This window comes from Petromyzon marinus, chromosome 25 (assembly GCF_048934315.1).
Source record: "Petromyzon marinus isolate PM22_M1 ecotype Great Lakes invasive population chromosome 25, UKy_Petmar_22M1.pri1.0, whole genome shotgun sequence".
NCBI classification, from domain to species: Eukaryota; Metazoa; Chordata; class Hyperoartia; order Petromyzontiformes; family Petromyzontidae; genus Petromyzon; species Petromyzon marinus.
The window spans coordinates 11,469,360-11,488,163 of record NC_133691.1 but is presented as its reverse complement, the minus strand read 5'-3'; the positions used below and the strand labels follow the sequence as shown (position 1 = coordinate 11,488,163).

The window sequence follows — 18,804 nt, the reverse complement described above, 5'->3', positions numbered from 1 at the left end:
TTCCAAACGTCTTGCGGGCAGCCGAGCGGGGTCGCGGCCGAGAGCCCGAAGGGGCCTGATCGTCGCCATCCATTATCTATCAACTGCTGGATGGCGCCCCCGGCAGCAGTATGGCGTCGGCAGAGGCGACAGCGCGATTTGAATCGTCGTCGTCGTCAGCGTTTGCTACCTGCCAAGTCAGTCGCGGATAGCAACGGTAGAGGCTTGTCGGTTCGATCTCCGCGCGCGGCTGTTGCAAGGAAGGAGCAATATTTACTGAAATTCACTTCCCCTCCCCCGCAGCCCACCTGTGTCCACCCAGGACGTGGGTTACATCCCGACCCTGACGCCTGCTGCTGCTGTCTATTTGGAGTTTGCGTGTTTCTCATCATCACCACGGTGGCTAGATGTTAACTACCTCGCCTGGTATGCAGGAGGTCGTGGGTTCGATCCCGACCCTGACGCCTGCTGCTGCTGTCTATTTGGAGTTTGCGTGTTTCTCATCATCACCACGGTGGCTAGATGTTAACTACCTCGCCTGGTATGCAGGAGGTCGTGGGTTCGATCCCGACCCTGACGCCTGCTGCTGTATATTTGGAGTTTGCGTGTCTCTCTCTCCACGTGGTCGCGTGTATTTTTCTCCGGGGCCTCTGGCTTTTCCCTCCACATTTAGAATCAACGTCACGCGTTTAGGGCATTTGGCCGCTATTATTTTCTACACGAACGGCCACCTCGTTGAGCCGTCATTTGTGATAGCCAGGTTGCTTCTAAATAAGTAATATTAAAATAAAAACTTTAAAAACACGCTTTAATTAAATGTACCGTACTAGTAATGAAAGAACTCCACGACTCCAGGAAGTGGCCCCGAAGCTTGCCATAACGTAAGGGGCCCGTGGTCAATTTCAGCCGTCAGCTGAGCGTGGACAATTAGACCCAAGCCGAAACATAACATATAAAAAAGATTGTTTAAAAAGATTTTGTTTTTATTTTTTATGACAGAATATAGTATTGTCATCAGTATGACATAAGTATCCCAAGTTTGCAGTCGATACCACATTGGGAAGTGGGTTACAATTGAATTACAAGATTCGAGGATACAACACAGTGAGTTAAATAAAAGCGTGTAAAAAGAGCTACATAGATCAGTGGGCCTTTTACCTGATGACATTTCAAAAGGTTAGTTCGTATACATGAGTACACCAGAGTGGATCGGCAGCTTGCGTTGTGGTGGGGTAAAGTGTGGGTGCTCTAAAGGGGCTCTCCGCAGCTCCCTCGAGCGCAGGTCACTTCCATCGGCAGTGACGAGAGCAATGCAATTGCAGGGCCCGTTCCCCTCTACATGTCACCATCGGCCATTGCCTATCCACTGCTGGATGAAGGCCTCCCACACGCCGTGGCCATTCCTTGCAAGCCACGCGACGCCAGGGCACAACGAGGTGACCTCATTGCGCCGAAGCCGAGAGACGCGAGCGAAACATTACAATCGACGTCGTCTCGCCTAAAACGCAATGCCCGGCAGAACGGGATGTTCCGCTAATGGTGGGATTAGGGTTGATGGCTCAGGGTTTATATGGGCGCTGTTCGTGATCGAGAGGTTATGGGGGTCAATGGGTTTAATCTGTGGCCATCACTCCAACCTTAGCTCCGAGAGCTAACCCTATTAAGAGTCTGAAACCAAGCACTAAACCTGCTCCTATTCGCAGCACCAGTAATCACCTTAAGCCTAATCTGCCCCCTATTCACATGGCTCGTATCCAGTGTCGCCAGGCTACACGGCGCCCGAACGCGGCACGCAGAGGCGCGAGGGAACAACGCAAGAGCCGCACTACGGCTCACGGCGAACTCTGCATTTTGCCTCCGTGTCTCATCGGCCACCTCTGATCCTCCCCCACCCCCCTCTCTCTTCGCTCCAGCTCCCGTCTGTTGTCTTCCACCTGTCCCCTGCCTCTCTCCTCTCTTCTCCCCTGTCTCTCCAACCCCTGTCTCCCCTCCTTCCTATCCCATTTCCTGCCTCTCGTCTCCCGTTTGCCTTCTCCTGCCTCCCATCTCCTTTCGACCACCTATTGTCCTCTTTCATCTCTGGTCTCCCATACCAAGGGGTTTACTCTCATATCCCATCTCCTGCCGAACGGCTTCTCATCTCTTTTGCCTTCCATCTTCCGCCTTCTCCTATGGCTCATTTCTGCGAAACTCTTTCCCCATCTGCTCGTTTCTCCCATCTCCGCTCCCGTCCCAGGTCTCCCAACTCCCGTTTCCACTCCTAAGTCCCATATATCCCGGATCCCAAGCACACAACGTAACCAGACCACCACCAACCTCCTGTTCAGACACAAATACTTTATTTTAGAGCAAGTGAGAGCCTGCCAGGTTAAACTCATCTACAGTGAGGGAAAAAAAGTATTTGATCCCCTGCAGATTTTGCACGTTTGCCCACTGACAAAGACATGATTAGTCTATAATTTTAATGGTAGGTTTATTTGAACAGTGAGAGACAGAATAACAACAACAAAATCCAGAAAAACTCATGTCAAAAATATTATAAATTGATTTGCATTTTCATGAGGGAAATAAGTATTTGAACCCTCTCAATCAGAAAGATTTCTGGCTCCCAGGTGTCTTTTATACAGGTAAGGAGCTAAGATTAGGAGCACACTCTTAAAGGGAGTGCTCCTAATCTCAGCTTGTTACCTGTATAAAAGACACCTGTCCACAGAAGCAATCAATCAGATTCCAAACTCTCCACCATGGCCAAGACCAAAGAGCTCTCCAAGGATGTCAGGGACAAGATTGTAGACCTACACAAGGCTGGAATGGGCTACAAGACCATTGCCAAGCAACTTGGTGAGAAGGTGACAACAGTTGGTGCGATTATTCGCAAATGGAAGAAACACAAAAGAACTGTCAATCTCCCTCGGCCTGGGGCTTCATGCAATAATCATGAGAACGGTGAAGAATCAGCCGAGAACTACACGGGAGGATCTAGTCAATGATCTCAAGGCAGCTGGGACCATAGTCACCAAGAAAACAATTGGTAACACACTACGCCGTGAATGACTGAAATTCTGCAGCGCCCGCAAGGTCCCCCTGCGAAAGCACATATACATGCCCGTCTGAAGTTTGCCAATGAACATCTGAATGATTCAGGACAACTGGGTGAAAGTGTTGTGGTCAGATGAGACCAAAATGGAGCTCTTGGCATCAACTCAACTCGCCGTGTTTGGAGGAGGAGGAATGCTGCCTATGACCCCAAGAACACCATCCCCACCGTCAAACATGGAGGTGGAAACATTATGCTTTGGGGGTGTTTTTCTGCTAAGGGGACAGGACAACTTCACCGCATCAAAAGGACGATGGACGGGGCCATGTACCGTCAAATCTTGGGTGAGAACCTCCTTCCCTCAGCCAGGGCATTGAAAATGGGTCGTGGATGGGTATTCCAGCATGACAATGACCCAAAACACACGGCCAAGGCAACAAAGGAGTGGCTCAAGAAGAAGCACATTAAGGTCCTGGAGTGGCCTAGCCAGTCTTCAGACCTTAATCCCATAGCAAATCTGTGGAGGGAGCTGAAGGTTCGAGTTGCCAAACGTCAGCCTCGAAACCTTAATGACTTGGAGAAGATCTGCAAAGAGGAGTTGGACAAAATCCCTCCTGAGATGTGTGCAAACCTGGTGGCCAACTACAAGAAACGTCTGACCTCTGTGATTGCCAACAAAGGTTTTGCCACCAAGTACTAAGTCATGTTTTGTAGAGGGGTCAAATACTTATTTAACTCATTAAAATGCAAATCAATTTATAACAATTTTGACATGCGTTTTTCTGGAGTTTTTTGTTATTCTCTTACTGCTCAAATAAACCTACCATTAAAATTATAGACTGATCATTTGTCAGTGGGCAAACGTACAAAATCAGCAGGGGATCAAATACTTTTTTTCCCTCACTGTAGTTCACAGAGACATGTCAAGCTCGCTCTATAACCGAGATGACTTGCTATCGTTCACACGAGAGGATGAACCGAGTCGTCAAAGAGTTGGGGGCCCACGTGATTTTCTCCCCGTTACCTGGCATTTCTATAAACAACGGGGACAGCCCCTTTTGTCAATCCACTGCTGGACGAGGGCTTCCCCATGCCGTGCATGGGCCGTCCGGGTCATGTGACCATACTTCACCGCGCTGGGTCAATGCAGGCTCGTGGAGGTGGGACACACAAACGTGCAATGTCTGCTCCACTATCCTCTGCAGAGCCTTGCAGCCCGATCGCAACCCGTTTACCAATAGCGGTTTTTCCAGGATCAACACGCCTGCTTAGCTTGCGGAATCTGACGATTATGGGTGTTCAGGGTTACTTCTTCATCGGCGTAATTGCAGCACAAGTGGAACATTCCACTTCGGCGTTATGAAACAAGTACAGAGCCAGGCATATGGCCACGTGTGTGGCCAGGTGCATAAACCACCTCGAGTCAAAATACCCCCCAAGCTTGAGTGAAATGGTCCAGCCCTGTCACTGCTCGCTCACGCCCCGCCTCCCAACAGGTTATTTAGCCACCATGAAAGAGGGACTGCCCCACACTTTACCCCACCACAAGAGATCTTGCCGACTTGACTTAACTGCGGCAAAGGGATTTTAATAAACTCGCGTCACCGTTTCAATTGCCGGAGCCGGAAGGTCGAATCGAACTGTTGACCTCTGCATTGCCATTCCAGCGCGATAACCGTTACACCACAGCGCCATGCCCATTGAATTAAGTCGGGGACTCAACTGCTGGTGTTCAGCAAAACCGGACGCTGACCCCCGAACCACTTGCTCATCTTCCCCTTGGAACAGAAGGCCCTTCAGCCCTCTTCCAGTTCTACCCCACGGGCTGGTAGTGGTGGTAGTAGTGGTGGGGGTGAGGGGGGTGAGTGGGAGTGGGGGGGAAGAGGCGTGGGACCGCGATGGTGCAGGCAGCCAGTGTTGGATCACGACGCCCGCGTAGATGAAAGTTTCTAAAACGTTCAGAAATGTTTCACTTGAATTTGTATAAAATGCTTTACTTTATTCGCAAACACACTATGAACATGATCTCGCGATCGCCATGACAGCGGCTCCTGCCGTCTCTCTCCCGCTATTTGACAAATTTAAGTAACTTTAAACGGGACGGTCGCCAGCGCGCCCCCGAAGCCGCCGCTGCCGTTGTAGATGTCGCGCAGTGGAACGACGCCCCCCCCCCCCTCGCCACCCCCAACCCCGTCGAGCGCAGCCGCTCCCTGTGGGAGTGGAGATCGCTGGGGATGGGTGGGGGGGGGGTGGCCCCTCGCTGTATGAGAAGATAATCAATGAAACAAATAGCGCGCCAGATGGGGCCCCGCGGTGATGTAAGAGACGGTGATGTAATGGGGTCAGTGGGAGAGGGAGGTGACATCACCGGGCCGGGCAGACGGGACGACGACAGCGCCCCGGCATCGCTCGGCAGCAGCTGGGGCGCTTCCACAGACAGCGCGGTGGGCCCAGGGTTTTCGGTCGCCCGTGCTCAACGCCGGGGGATTGGCGCGCGACAACAATTTTGGAAAAATGTTAAAAAAAAAAATTTTTCCAAGGCTCTGTCATCGAGGGCGGGAAGGTGGTAGGCAGGCCGCCGACGCACAGCCAGACGCCAGCCCCAGCGTGCCACCACCAACCCCGACATGCTGCAGCACCACAGCTGCCCTCCGAGAGCGCAGAGATGCGACCTTTAACCCAGGGAGGGGGGGAGGGCAGGCAGGGGGCGGCATACCTTCCCCCCCCCCCCCCCCCCCGGGCCAGCGTCGGCGATCGTTTCCGCCGCGGCCCACGCTCCGTTAAACGGCGAACGCCGCCACCGCTCTCCACTCGTCCAAAACGAGCGATTAAAAGAATTACGGAAAAATGTCGCGACGAACGTGCGCAGCAGTGGCCGTCCGTGGCAGGGGGAGCCCCCAGGGAGGCCCCGCAGTCGCGTAAACAGCGACCAAAAAAAAACGCGCCAATTTACTCCAAACACGTTCCCGCGATGTTAAAGGGGGTCCGGCAAGAGCGCCGTGTGTCTGTTTACTCGCCGCTGTCGCGGCCTGGTGCTGCCGCTTCCAAGTAGCGGAGCGGCTGCACGACGCCGGGACTGCTTTACTCAAAACGCCCCCTGCGCTGGCGTTTTTACTTTTTTTACTTTCTGAAACCCAACATTAAGAACGCAGATGTCCAAACTTAAACGGGCGAACATCCTTGCCGGCGAAACTGCAAACACTGGGAGCTGGGCGGGTGGGCAGGCGTTGGCTGGAGGCCTGCAACGTTCCCCGCCCCACCGCCCCCCCGCCCCCCACCACACACCCCAGGGGGTCACGGCCCACTCAGCGTAAAGCTACGGCAATGAGCGCACGGCCTGAAACAAAAGCTGCCATCTCAACCCCCCCCACCCTCCTCCCCCCCCCACCACCACCACCACCGGCGCAGCGGGCCGCACGCTCAAGCCTCTAAATGCGTCCAGCAGCTGTTTCCAGGCTTGCGTCGTGGCACCGTGCGTCCGAGCGAGGGCTCCGCGTTGCCGGTGGTGGTGGCGGCGGCGGCGATGGCGGTGCCACTGCCCCGCCCCGCCGAGCCGCCGATGACAGGAGGCGGCTGCCCGCTACCGCTTGCTCTTGGTCAGGCGGATGCTCTTCTCGATCTCGAACGTGCGGTGGTCAACTCGGTCCAAGAAGGCCTGACGCTCGATGTACCTGCGCGTGGAGGTGGGGGGGGGGAAAGACACGGTGTAGGGGGGGGGGACGGAGCGCCGAGTCGGCACTGTCAAAGGTCAGGGTTCAAATCTGGATTTCGGCCTGCTGTGAGAAAAGCGGGCCGTCAAGTGTCCGTGAGTTTATGGTTTCATCCTGGTCACCTATAACTCATTAAACAAAACATTTTTAAAACATAGACTTTTTTGCCGCTTAAATTAAGAAAAATTACAGCTGAGAACTTAAAAAAAACGAGATTTTGGTTCGATTGACATACAACAAAAGGGTTAATGGGAGAGTTCTGCCCCCTAGTGTAGGGTTAAGAGGTCGCTTAAATGGATCTCGGAAGAGGTTCTGTGATATCCGCTTTTGTGGGCCATTCTCTAACATCAAAAATCAGAATCGAATCCGATGAGCTATAATGCCATTTTTTCACAGATGTCCAGTAACACAGGGAAACATCACAATTTACATCCGATTCCACATCTTCTTCTCGTGGGAGGGGGGGTGGGAAGGTTGGGGTTCCCTGGCTTGAGCTCCCTCCATCCCCACTCCCCACCTCTTCACCTCGCATCACCGCACTCCATCCTGGGGGATTTTTGTTACAGCCACCGGCTGATACAACGTAACGCCATACCCAGGACAAGCGTTTGCACGTGCCGATGGTCTAATCCACGAGGATGTTCAGCTTCTTCAAGAGCTGAATTCAGTCCCAGAAGAAGCTCCCAGCACGTGGGAAGAAGGGGGGGGGGGGGGAGGGTGGGGAACGTCAGGCATTGTGCCGATCAATGCGTGATAAATATCCGAAAACACGTGCGGGAGCCGCACAGCACTACCGTGAAAAACTACGCCAGTGGGCAGCTGCTCGCACCGTTTAAATTCAGCCCGAAACGTTTCAACTTCGTCCGCAACGTGGAGGTGGCGTTCGGCGAAGGCAAAAAAAGGCTTCCGTGAAAATCTGTCCAACGCTGCTGCTGCTGCTGCTGCCACGACAGCAGCTGGGATCCGTTTGGGGGAAATTGAAGGCGGCCGACCGTCGTCAGCCGTGCCAAGGCCGGGCCGCGCGCTTTTATCGCGTTCGGCACAAAGAGCGCGTTTCTGTCGAGAGGATCGGAATCCGACGGAGCGGTTTCACGAGCAGCCCCCCAGTCCCTCCCCCCAGTCCCTCCCCCGCCGCCCCACCGGCGCGCGGGACGCGTCGGCCAGATGGTGCACGTCCACAGCAGCAGCAGCAGCGCCAAACGCGCCTGGCGAGACCGCTGACGTTACAACTAAAACAAAACTTTTAAACCCCGTTCCAAATATCGGGGGCCGGGCACCTGAAGTTGTCTTGGCAGGAAAAGTGAAAGATTCAGCACGTCGCACCGGCTGACCCAATACAACTAGCTCGTGTCATCGCCGTGACCATCATCTGTCCACTGCTGGATGAAAGCCTCCCCACGTCACCGCTATCACGCACAAGCCACCTCATCCGCTCCCAAGTCCGCATTGGTCGTACTCTCTCCGAATGAGCGTTGTTAGTTTTTAGCGAGTTATAAAAACGTGTGAGAATAGGTTTTCCCCTTGTTAGACCAGAGGCTTTTTGAGGTCCTCTGATCTAACACCGTTTGAGACTAGGCTCGAAAGACAGCTGTCTCTGGTGTGGACCAATCAGTTTGAGGGAGAATGCATATATTATCAGAGTATGTTTTTTGTTTGCATTCTGACCACAAGTATTGTGGTTAATGCAGACATGATTCCTTGTAAAAGGTTTCAGTTTGGTGTTTTAGAATCTTAACACCAGTTTTGTTGCCAGAAAAAAGGGGAAAACCTATTCTCATATTTTGGTACTGGCAAAAAGGTCCCATGATATAAAAACTTGGCTGAAAGTGGGCCCTACCCGTGGACACGACTACGCAACTCCCCCTCCCTCAACCTCAGCGTGCGGCCACCAGCACTACACAAATGCACACATGCACCCACCCACACACGCACGCGGGCACTCCCTGTCCCCAAGGGCAGCCCCGTGCCCATTTCGATGAGTTGGGCGTCCGCGAGACTTGTCCCCCCCGCACCCCCGCCCCCCCGGCTCCGGCACCGCGAGCCGCTTGCCAGCGCTGCCCACACACGAACCAGGCGGGCAAGCCTGGGAACTCTCGCAATTAGGGCCCGCGCAACAGCTTAATGAGAACACGTGCTCCCGCTCAGCTGATTATCAAACAAAGGGCGATTAATCGGAGAGGTATTTCTTCCCTATTTTTTTTTTCTCCGCGACTCTCCCTCGTCGCGCGTCTCGAGTTCACGTTCTCCGCTCACCAAAACAAACCCCCCTCCTCCCGCCAACCACACCGCACACCACCCGATTAGCACCATTGAAAATTATAATGATAATAATAATGAGAGTTCACGCGGATTTCTCCCCATCCCCCCACCACAGTCCCCTCCTGCCCAGCGACCGCGCATGCGCGCTGCGCCACCACACGTGCGAGGCAGTGCAAAGAATCCCGCGCTTGCTCGCTCACTCACTCGCAGGTGGAGCACACAGGGTGACAGTCAGCAGGTGTGTGGTTTGTGCAGGCCATCTGTTGGATTGCGTGTACATGTGGTGCGTGTGGAATGTGCGGTGTGTGTGGAGCGTAGTTTGGTGGCGTATGTGCTTGTATCACGCAGCCCATGTGTAAATTTCGCATCTCCGATTAGCACGGTCGACTACGTATGGAGCGAAAGAAGTTAAACATACATATATACAGAAGTGAAGTATGCGTGGAGTGCAGTGTGTGTGTGCAGGATGTGATCCATGCGTAGGTACTTGTGGAGCGTGCAGGCCGTATGTGAAACCTGCTTTCCGCCTCTAGCAGGCGCGTGCGGGCAAAGCAGGCAGGTTGCCTGTAGGTATGGGTGTAGCTGAAGCATATAGTCCCCACCTACAGGCAGCATACACGCCATTTCTGTGTGGACTGTGCAGTCTGTATGTGAAGCATGCTGTTTCGTCCATACATCGAGTCAGGTGGAGTGGGCAGGCGACGCAGGCAGGAGCATGTAGGTAGTCTCTCGGTCATGGATAGGGAACCTGTGGCCCGTGGGCAGGATACGGCCCACGAATTTATTTCACAACGGTCCGAAGGCTTAACGGCAGTGTTCTTCATTGCAAGGCCCCACGGGCCAACTGGCAGCCTCCTGGTGGCCTTTAGTGCAGCCCCTGACAATACCACTCATGTGAAAACACCCCCATCATGCTGACAAACCCAACAATGGTTTCAAAATGTGTGGAAGCCCTCACACTGATGGTGTCTTATCGGCAAAAGTGCCACCCCCCCCCCCCACTCTGAAAATTAGTGAAGAACACCGCTTTACGGCATCCTAACAGCCTGCGAATTATATTCCTCAATAACTGCAAGCGTTCTTAGGCCACTTATCGATCGAACACTCGACAGAATGTGTTTGGACCTGGCAACACCGCATTGCCGATGGTTTAAAAACAGCAAGCCCTAGTTGTTTGTCGCGTCGCCATTGGATGCTAAGGCGCGAGTGCTCAAGTGCGTTACTGCGTGACGTTTCGGGCAACAGTAGTTCGGTAGAGCAGCATCGTGTGCGTGATTTGATGAACAGCCGTTGCCCAGGGCCGGCGTTGGTGCTTATGCAAACCACCGCCGACGCGGTGTCACCAAATGAACCATCCTAAAAGGTTTTTTTTTTTGGCCCTCACCAAGTAACAAGAGGCTCGTACAGCTGATCGTCGTGCGTGGGGCGCACGTAAGTTGCGTGTGTATGGGCGTGGTTGCGTGTGGTTGCGGCTGCATGTACTGTGGCTGGGATTGCGAGTGGTTGTGGTTGCTTGCGATTGCAGTTGCATGCGATTGCGGTCTCGCGTTATTTTGCGGTTGCTTGTATTGGGGGTTCGAGCGATTGCGGGCACCCACCCGGCCTTGCCGCGGTTGTGTGTGGCGAGCTCGTCGCTGATGCCCTCCACCTCCTTGAACTGGTCCCAGTCCATCTTGGACTTCTCCAGGGTGCTCATCTTCGTCTTCTTGCCGCCGATCTGGCCGAGCACGGCGCTGAGGCCGGCCGCGCCGCCCGGCCGCTTCGATCTGGGGACCGGCGGACAGCCAGGGGCGGGGAGCACAGGGATTTTATATTCAGATTGTTTAGTAAAAAACAAAAACAAGCCACTTGCCCACTTCGCAGACGGTCACCGGCATTGCGCGCTTTCAGATGCGCTTCTGCGGCCGTCTGAAAAGCTCTTCCCTCCGATATTAGGAAGCCACTGGAGCTATGCACTTTTAAATCACCTAGATTGAAAACTCATTTCTTCAGAATTGCTTTTTGTGTTTGGTTTGTTGTCTTTCCCCCGCACCTCCGATTAGCACGGTTGGCTACGTACTGTGCGAAAGAAGTTCAACATAAATACATATATACAGAGGTTAGGGGTTAGGGATCACACGTACGCAAGTGAGGGAGCAGTGGAGGCGGTGCCAGACCCAGAACCTCCCTTCTCATCCTCCTCCTTCCCCTCCTCCTTTTCCGCCTCCAGAGACTTGAGATAGGAGCGTGCTTCCTTCGACTCGGCATCCACCTCCTTCGTGACCCTGCGCCACCGCACAGGCACCCCATCGTCCTTCAGCAGACACTCTTCCACGCTTCGCGTCTCTCCGATTAAATATCTCAAGACGTTCACCATCAAGTGGCCACGGTGTGCAACCGCGAGAGAGATATTCTTCGACACGTGTGTGCGGATACCGATTATTATCGATCGTTTACAGTTATTGTTGCACGCAATGCTCAATAATGCAAAACGAGAAATGAACAACCCTAACTCTGAGCGCAGTTTGCGTTGCGACACAAGAAGTTTCAACTCGAATAGACCAACGGACCACCCACCTGACCTCCTCCCCTGCAAAGTCAAACACCTTGGTGATGGAGACCTTGGCTCCTTCCCTGGGCCTCTCCGTCTCCTTCCGCGCCTCCGTCTTCACCGCCGTCGAGCTCTGCCGACAGTCGACGAGCGGACAACCGGGGGACATCGCTAAACCCGTCTCGCGACACCAAAAACCAACACGCAGTGCCAGGTTGTGGTGTCTGCATGGAGACACGGCCACTCCACTGCTCTTCTCTGCACTTAACGAACGATCCGCACTGCATCAGCGCACCGTATAAACACATTAAAAGCTTATCTATAAATTGACTATGAAATATTATCTGTGAAAACACAAGCCGTTGACATAACGTGGAGCTTATCGTTCTGATGTCTTTACTGTTTGTACCGCATGTTGTTTAGCACCATGTCTGACGTTTCGCTTCGTGTGCCGGACGCTTCTTCAGGTGAATTCAGCTCTCCACAGAACGTGGAGAGAACGTCGGACAGCGTGTCAAATAACCCGCGGTACAACCAGAACACATATCCGAGAGCTACACAGCGCAACCACGAAAAATCTCCGCAGTAAGAATAAAACTGCATCTATGCAGTTTCACATACGACCTGCACACTCCACAGTGGCGGGATGCTAACTATAACAGGAGGTCGCTGGTTTGACCACTTTGTTGAGCTACTATTTGTGGTCATGTTGCTTCTGAAAATGAGCTATACAGCTCAATAGGCCTTACCTGGTCATTTTTTTTTTATATATAGCTTTAGTTTAGAGTACGATTGTGTTTCCTGTGAAAATCTCAACTGTTGGAAACACGTGAGCCTTACTTGACTGGGAGTCTTGTTGACCTCCGCTTGGCCGTCCTCCTTGGCCTTTGGCTTCTGGCCCACGTCGCTAAGGAAACTGGCCCAGAGGTCGTCGGCGCGGCTCTTAGATTTGCCGGAATCGGCCGGTGTCTCCGTGGCGACCGCGGCGCCCTCAGCGTCTTCCTGCCCAGGCGACCCCTGACCCCCAGACTCCTCTTCAGCCTCATCCCCCGACAGCCGGATGCCTCCAATTCGTGTTCTCTTCCTGGTGACATCGTTTAGCAAAACGAAAAGTACACAAACGTGTTAATTGCACTGCGGCACCCGATGTAACTGTGACGTGTCTTTAGTTTTACTTTGACCAGTCATGTGCACATGACTTTGAATTTGGCAAGTAACCTTGGTGATCCCTGTTGACTAGCCAAGGGGACACATGAAGGCTTCGTCTAGGGGCACAGGTCATGACTGCCACTACCTGAAACAGTAGGCTACTGCGCATTACTCTTTAAAGGCAGTGTTAATGATGAACGCGATTATATTTTAGTTGTGTTTACCACTGTCATTGTCTTTTCATGTTTCATGTTTAAATAGGCCCTCAACGGGTCATTACTTTGCATCACATTTGTGTTGCCCCCTCCTGCCTTTGTCCACACAGCAGCATAAATGTGAATACCCAAATCAGTGAAGAGACGACAGGAAAATTATGTGGGTCAGAAGGTGCAAGTAATGCAAGTGGAAGCAAAGAGATCAAGAGGAAGGCAGAAGAAGAGGTGAGGCGATGTGGTGCTATCGGACATGGTGGCCCGAGGAGCGGAAAGAGAGATGGGCGCAGGACAAAGCAGCGTGGAGAAGGTTGGTAAGGACAGCGGACCCCCCATGAGTGGGACAAACACGTGGAAGAAGAAGAAGACCCAAATCAGCTGAATGGCATCGCATTGGGCTGTGGGTACTGGCCAAGTGCCTTCTCCAGTCTACTAGACACCCGGACTATATATATGGAGCGCCATGATGGCGAGATGTTAACTATCTTGCCTGGTATACAGGAGGTTGTGGGTTCGATCCCGACCCTGACGCCTGCTGTATATTTAGAGTTTTCATGTCGCGGGGATTTTTCTCCGGGTCCTCCGGTTTTTCCACTCCACATTTAGAATTAACATCACGCGTTTAAAATTCCACATAAGCCACTTCGTTGAGCTGTCATTTGTGATAGCCAGGTCGCTTCTGAAAAAGGGCTTTACCTGTATGAGAAAATAAGAATAGGTTTTACCCTTTCTGGAAATAAAACAGGTGTCAAGATGTTCAAACGCCAAATAGAAACCTTTTGCAAAGCATCAAGTCTGCATTAATCACACATGGTACTTGTGGCAAAACATGCAAATAAACGTGCTCTGATAATATCTGCATTGTCTTTGGAACTTGATTGGCCTACACCAGAGACAGCCTTCTTTAGGGCCTAGTCTCACCAGTGTCAGACCAGAGAACGCCAAAAGGCGAACAGCACAAAGACAATGCAAGTGTCAGATCATTTATAGCTCGGGGTGAGCAGCTACAAAATGGGACCTTTTTTGCCAGTATCAAAGTATGAAAAAATAAGAATAACTTTTACCCTTTGGCATCTTAACACTTGTTTTATTGCCAGAAAAGGTAAAACCTGGCAAAAAATGTCCCATTTAGGGCTTAAAAAGGTCCCAATTAGGGCTTTACCTAGTGGTAAAAAAAATAATTCAGAGAGAAATGAAGCTCCGTGTACCTGGCTCCCAGCAATCCCTTGGCGGATGCCGCCCGCCGCTTTTTCAACGACGGAGCCTTCTTCTTCATCGCTGCCGCCGCCACCTCGTCGTCTCCATCCTCCTCCACCTCGTCATGCCCGGCCTGATCCCCCTCGTCATCGCTCGACTCCTCGGCTGTGACGACAGAGCGAGTTGGTGATGGACGCGAGACTCAATCGGCCACTGACACGCACGGTCCACGCACAATGGATTTACAAAATCTCTTGGTGCAAATAAGTGTTGCTTATACGAGATAACGTTTTTAACTTCCGCCGGATGGAAAACTAATTGTATTTACCCCACTTAAAACCAGGACTAATGTGTTATCATCTACTTAACTTAGGATGGCGAAACAATTCGTATACGGCACAACACATTCGCTGATCAAAAGGAAATTATTTGGGTAGGAAAACCCGGATAATAACACAACAGTGTGCGTATCTACATCAATTATTGATGGTGTACCGTATGCAGCGAGCAGCGGGATGCAGTGCTTTTGCATAATTACATTTGATGAAAAATCAACATAGCCAGGCGACTCCTTAAGAGCTGTCCAATCAGCGCGTTTTACCCGACTCGGAATATTACGGTTTTGACGAATACGACCGACAAGCCAGGCATCTAAAACGCGCTCAGACAAGCATGGGGAAGAAGATCATGCCGGTGCGAATGGAAATAAAGTCGGCGCTACGTGTTATTGTCGGCGACATTTCGGATTCTTTTCAATGTTGTTGATATAAAACCTCCGAAAATTTTTGATTTAAAGCTTTCGTGACTGCAGGGATTCATATTCTTGGTTCTTCCGGTAAAGTCACGTAGAAGGGAAACAATAAAATAATAAAAATATAAAACAATAAAATTCTCACGACGTTTCGACTGTAGCACAAGCAATAATCATCCATCTAATGATGATTGCTTGTGTTGCAGTCGAAACGTCGTGAGAACTTTATTGTTTTATATTTTTATTATTTTATTGTTTCCCTTCTACGTGACTCCAAAAAATGGTTTGTTCTCCAGGACAATGATCGCGATCAGGAATCGGCGTTCTTCTACAATCTACATGGTCGCGCCGAGCCAGGTCTGCCTGTCACATCGAGGCCGAACAGAGAGGATCCCGTGGATTGCAGAACAAACGCAAGTTCCAGACATCATCTCGACTTGAAATGCGGCATTGGGCAGGCCGCGTTCTGTGGATAGAACGTGGCCGATGATGATCGCGATGTACAGTACATCCACACACCGCTCACTCTTAACTCCCGTTAGATTCAATTGTAATCCCTTCTCTAGCCCGAGCCTGTAGCCCCCCACCATCCTATACATTGCCTTACCCCGCTGATATCCATAACCCATTGCTATCCCAAAACCCCCTTACACAGCCCTACCAAGCCCACCACCACCAGTGGGAGTCTCACCCGAGGGCACGTAGTCAGAATCATTCTCCGAGCTCAGGTCCTCCGAGTCGGACATCCTCTTGCGGCTGCTGCTGCTCCCTCTGCCTCTCTCACCCTCCTTGCTGCTGCTCTTTCGCCTCTTGCGTTCTGTTATCGCTGCTCCTCCTGCCGCTACTGGGTCGACCTCAGCTCACCCTCTCTCTCTCTCTGGGTGCGCCTCTACCTCTGCTCCTATTGTTTAACCCTACTGTTGTATCCTATTGTTTAATCTTATTGTTAAACCCTATTGTTTATCCTTCCAGCGTTGCTTTCCGCGCCGATTCGCGTCTAGACGAAGCCTCCCTTGTTAGGCCCCCTTTAGCCCTTACGCGAACACGGCGCGCGTTTCCCCTGCCAAAGCATTCGCACACACACACAAATCCGTTTCAACACGCCGCGCGTGACACGAATAAAATAAATACACCAGGTCGCGTTGCCTCGCCGTGTTTCGTACAACGTCGTTTCGCGACAGGGGTTTCCACTCGTTTGCAACGATTACAATTTTTATTTCTATTTTCACACCTTGGTTAGAGTGTGACAAAGTCCTGTAGTAACCTCTACGAATCCGCTCGCCGCGAATGCCTCGACAGCCGGCACATTCGGGGGGGAGGTGGCACGCGATCTCGAGGGACACGCCTCTGATTGGTCAACCGCGCCGAGGCGAATTTGCGATTGGCTGGCGTGGAGTGCGCGGGGGATGGGGGAGGGGCCTAAGCTGTAAGAGGGCGGAATTAAATTTCGATTTTATTATTTTTATTATTTTATTCTCATTCTACGTGACTTTACCGAAAGAACCAAAGAAGGGCGGAGTTAGAAGGCGGAGGGGGCGTGGCTCAATGTAAGAGGGGCGGGTCTAACAATACATGGGGCGTGACGTGTGTTGAAAGGGGCGGGTTCAGTATCGGTGTGTACAGGCACTCCTCTACTTACGAACGAGTTCGGTTCCAGAGGTCTATTCGTAAGTCGAAATGTTCGCAAGTCCAACTTTAAACCTGTCGATTCCAAACATGTTGTACAACATGTACACTAAACACGGGGAATGGCTTTAAAAGTTGTATAATCTCCTGTAGATGTAGATGCCACTGGTTCTTCGTGTTCTGCAGATGAAGATGCAAGTGGTTCTTCACGTTCTGCGGATGTAGATGCCACTAGTTCTTCACGTTCTGCAGATGTAGATGCCAATGGTTCTTCAGGTTCTGCAGATGTAGATGCCACTGGTTCTTCATGTGCTGCAAAAGTAGAAAAGTAAACAAATCACCCAAACACATACAACTAAACCATCTCCATCCTATCTGGCAAAGCCCACTGAGGCATTAACCCATTGGCCAAAAGCGACCTGGCCATAAATGATAGCTCAACAAAGTAGTTTATCATGTGGACATTTATACCAGCAAAATTATCTAAATATTCTAAACGCATGTTTCTAAATATGGAGAAAAAATCCACTCGGCCACGAGATCGAACCCCCGACCTCCTGCATACCAGGCGAGGAGTATAACATCTCACCACCGTGACACCCCTTAAATACATCAATAACGCAAATAAGTTTAAATTGCATGATCAACTCCTCTAGAGCAGTTTTGAGAGAAGATCTCATTGGTAGCGATTCAAGTTGCAGTTTATTGGCAATAGCATTCCAGACCCTGGGGGCATCAATAGCAAAGGCCCTTCCTCCAGTTTTTGTACGGCAATATGGAATGTGAAGCTGGTAAATGAGCGAAGACCTGAGGTCAAATTTGTTCTTTGAAACAGAGAGGAGATCCAGCAGGTAGTCTGCGGATTTTTTTTGTAAGTACATCGTGAATAAATAAGATCTGGTGCACAAGCCGTCGAACATTAAGAGATGTTAAGTTGGACCCAATGTAGAGATCACAGTGGTGAGTCCTATATGGGCAGTTCAATGTAAATCTTAAGGCCGAGTGATACAGTAGATGGAATCAAGCATCTTCAGTACAGTACTTGGGGCTGTACTCTTTGGTTCTATTCGGTAAAGTCACGTAGGTAAAAAATAAAATAACCAAAATCACGACGTTTCGGCCACAACACAAGTGGCCTTCATCAGGTGAAGGGACCGTGCTGTCATGAGGACAGCGTTGGAGTGAAAACAGCCAAGCCCAGGTCGCATCCTTTGAGCTGTGTGGGAGGAAGCAAAACACTTTGACAAAGGAATTAGCATAAAAATGAGCATGATGTACGTAGGAGGTACATGGGCCATGATGGACCAGGAGCGGGTGGGGACCATGACGGACCAGCAGCGGGGGGGGGGGGGAGCAGAGGAGCGGGTGGGGACCAAAAGGGGGCCGAGGATGGAACCCTGTGGAACCCCTTTTGTTATCTTAACACTGTTTGACCTCCAACCATCTGTGAATACAGTTTGGTTGCGAGAAAAGAGGTAATTTTGTAACCATTTTACTGCGTTTTCGGAAAAACCGAGGCAACTTAGTTTACTAAGCAGGGTGTTGTGGTCTTCTGTCTACTCTATCAAAAGCTTTGGACAGGTCTAGAAAAAGACAGACACAGTACTGCTTATTATCAAGGCTACTGTAAATGTGATTCAGAGAGTCTAATGCAGCAGATGTGGTGCTGTATTTTTTTCGGAACCCAGATTGTTTTAGATGTAGTAGATTGTTGGTGGACAGGAAACTGCTAATTTGGTAGGTTAATAATTTTTCAAAAATTTTCATCAACGGGGACAAAATTGAGATAGGTCGGTAATTATTTGGATAATCTTTAGGGCCCCCTTTGTGAAGTGGACGGACATAGGAATATTTCCATTCTAGAGGAACTGATGCTTCTTTAATGGACAGGTTGAAAATATGGGCTTTAGGTTTGTATATTAGGTGACCAACAGTTAGTAGAGCAATGACGGGAAAACTATCTGCTCCGGTAGAGGAGGACCCTTTGAGGTAAAACAGTTGTTTCAGGACATTACTTTCGTGGATTGGCTGGAAACTAAATTCGTTTAATGTTTGGACAGGGGTGTAGGGATTTGCATGAGCAGGGGTGACTCCCAATACATTATCAAAAAGATTACCAGCTTCAGAAAAATGAAGGTTAAAATTAACAACTATTTTTTTGGGATCTGAAAAATATTCCCAATTTCGGTTAAGCAGCACTTCAACGCTTATCAACTCCATCTGTATATATATATCCTATCACGAAGGGTCAATGTGCGAAACGTCGCCTATTTTATATTATAAAACAATGTCCTTTTAAGGACACAGGGGTCACACATACACAGTGGGTTGGTGACGAACGGAGGTTGCGTTTG

General features: G+C 50.9%; 1 protein-coding gene and 1 long non-coding RNA gene across 2 annotated transcripts in view; one reads left to right on the top strand and one right to left on the bottom strand.

Moving 5' to 3' along the window:
* Window positions 1-1,908: 1,908 nt before the first annotated feature.
* The window catches only part of LOC142929146 (uncharacterized), a 76,356-nt gene continuing 59,460 nt past the window's right edge, over window positions 1,909-18,804 (top strand). The window contains exon 1 of the long non-coding RNA XR_012945321.1: window positions 1,909-2,376. This is a non-coding gene — a long non-coding RNA (uncharacterized LOC142929146). The remainder of the gene's footprint in view (window positions 2,377-18,804) is intronic.
* CFDP1 (craniofacial development protein 1) lies at window positions 2,297-16,086 on the bottom strand. The gene is made up of 7 exons (XM_032960386.2): window positions 15,516-16,086; window positions 14,085-14,238; window positions 12,356-12,599; window positions 11,542-11,648; window positions 11,109-11,249; window positions 10,584-10,751; window positions 2,297-6,687 (listed from the first exon to the last, which is right to left on the bottom strand). Exons 1-7 carry the CDS (start codon window positions 15,568-15,570, stop codon window positions 6,597-6,599), a joined length of 960 nt encoding a protein of 319 aa, XP_032816277.2. The 5' UTR covers window positions 15,571-16,086; the 3' UTR covers window positions 2,297-6,596.

Bases quoted from the DNA above. Each gene is read 5' to 3' on its own strand.
- CFDP1 (XM_032960386.2), bottom strand. From the start codon at position 15,570: ATGTCCGACTCGGAGGACCTGAGCTCGGAGAATGATTCTGACTACGTG. The intron at 11,250-11,541 runs GTGGGTGGTCCG...GCGGTGGCGCAG, and splicing joins TTTGCAGGGGAGGAGGTCAG to GGTCACGAAGGAGGTGGATG. The intron at 10,752-11,108 runs GTACGTGTGATC...GCCGGTCCCCAG, and splicing joins TCCACTGCTCCCTCACTTGC to ATCGAAGCGGCCGGGCGGCG.